The 2,144-nt window shown below is 35.3% G+C and overlaps 1 protein-coding gene across 1 annotated transcript; it reads right to left on the bottom strand.

Annotated features, from left to right (window-relative positions):
• Positions 1 to 1,341: 1,341 nt before the first annotated feature.
• LOC102661388 (uncharacterized mitochondrial protein AtMg00810-like) lies at positions 1,342 to 1,836 on the bottom strand. The gene has a single exon (XM_006606691.1). The coding sequence runs from the start codon at positions 1,834 to 1,836 to the stop codon at positions 1,342 to 1,344; it is 495 nt and encodes a 164-aa protein (XP_006606754.1).
• Between the last annotated feature and the right edge of the window lie 308 nt (positions 1,837 to 2,144).

Below are 2,144 nucleotides of genomic sequence, written 5' to 3' on the forward strand. Positions count from 1 at the left end.
ATCATATAGTCACACTTTGTGCATGTCCTTCATGCTTTACATGCCTCATGACACCTAAGCACACTTAGTGGAGAATCTTGGAATTGATCTTGAATTAGTGGGCTGAACCATAACTAAAATTCACTAATCATAATTAGTAAAATTTTGGCTCCACAAATTCAATTTTAAATTCAAGTGAAATTTGAATTGAAATTCAAATTTCCCTCCAATTTTGTGTGACACTTAGGCTATAAATAGAGGTCATGTGTGTGCTTTTTTTTAACTTTGATCATTTGAATATTAAACTTCAGATTTCAGAGCTCTTTTAGAGCACAAAATTTCATGCTCTTCTCTTCCTCTCCTATCATTCATCTCCTTCTTTCTCCAAGCTCTTATCCATGGCCTCCTATGGTGGTGAGCTTCTTCTAGACTCATCTTCTCCTTGAAGTGACGTCTCCTCTCTCTCTTCCTTCTCCATTCCGCTGCCATTCATCTTCCAAGAAGCAAAGGAATCCATTGATGAAGAAGATCCGAGGCCTACAAGCTCCAATGGAGCTTACATCACAAAGGGTGTTACACTTGACATTTACTTTAATTTACAATTATTGATTCTTTGTCATGACACAAAATTGATACATCTAAATTGTTTAGGTAACTAGTAACAGAAGCTCATTTCTTTACGTTATTTCTCCAAATTTTATTGTCTTTATTGCTCTATTGTTCATTTAAATTCTTTTACCTTATTTGATTTAGCCTTTCTATCACTCCATGTTAAGAAAATGGTATCTGGTGGCTTTCATTGATACGAAACAGTGAATAAATACATGATCCTCTTTACCATCTTTTCATGATTATTGAGGACAAAATATCATAACAAAATCACAAATAAAAAAGGTGAAAATATACAGGGATTTGGATCAATTATAATTTAAGTTTAAATCATAGCTAATCCCTACAATTAATGGATTCTAACACCCCCTCTCAAGTTGGTGCATAAATGTCACACATTCCCAACTTGTCAAGAGAATTACTAAGGGTCTTGGATGCTACTTCCTTGGTCAACATATCAACAAGTTGTTGTTCTGATTTTATAAAAGGAAAGACAATAATACCATCTTCAATCTTTTCTTTGATGAAATGCCTGTCAATTTCCACATGTTTTGTACAGTCATGTTGGACAGGGTTGTTAGCAATCTCTATGGCTGATTTATTATCACAGTAAAGCTTCATTGCATCCTTTTGTTCATATCCAATATCCTTCAAGAGACTTCTAATCCATAACAGTTCACATATTCCAATTGTCATCCCTCTAAACTCCGCTTTAGCACTTGATCTAACAACTACTTGTTGCTTTATACTTCTCTAAGTTACTAGATTTCCTCCCACAAAAGTGAAGTAGCCAGCGTTAGACCTTCTGTCATCTGCTGATCCAGCCCAATCAGCATCCGTATAACCCTCAACTTTGAGGTGACCATGATTTGAGAATAACAAACCTTTTCCTGGTGCAGATTTTAAGTACCTTAATATCCGTTCAACAACATCCATATGTGGTTTTTTTGGGTCATGCATAAATTGGCTCATGACATTGACTGCATACGCTATGTTTGGTCTAGTACGGGACAAGTAAATTAGCTTTCCCACTAGTCTTTGATATCTTCCTCTATCTGCACTGGTTGCGTCAGCACAATAAAAATTCTTGTGGTTTTGTTCTATGGGAGTATCAATTGGTTTACACCCAAGCATTCCTGTTTCAACTAACAAGTCTAAAGCATACTTTCTTTGAGAAAGAAAGATACCATTCTTGGACCTTGCAACTTTGATCCCTAAAAAATATTTGAGATCTCCAAGCTGTTTCATGTCAAATTCAGAAGCTAAATGTCTCTATAAGCTTAAAATTTCATCAGGATCATTTCCAGTCATAATCATATCATCAACATATATTATCAATGCAGTGACTTTACCTTGATTATGCTTGAGAAACAAGGTGCGATCAGAATTGCTTTGTGTGTAATCGAAAAACTTCATAGACTTTGTAAATCTTCCAAACCAAGCTCTTGGTGATTGTTTCAATCCGTATAGGGCCTTTTTAAGATTACACACCAAAGGAATATTTGAGTACTTTGGTATATCGGGAGGAGGATCCATATAAACTTCTTCCATTAAAT

This window comes from Glycine max, chromosome 20 (assembly GCF_000004515.6).
Source record: "Glycine max cultivar Williams 82 chromosome 20, Glycine_max_v4.0, whole genome shotgun sequence".
In the NCBI taxonomy this organism is placed as follows: Eukaryota; Viridiplantae; Streptophyta; class Magnoliopsida; order Fabales; family Fabaceae; genus Glycine; species Glycine max.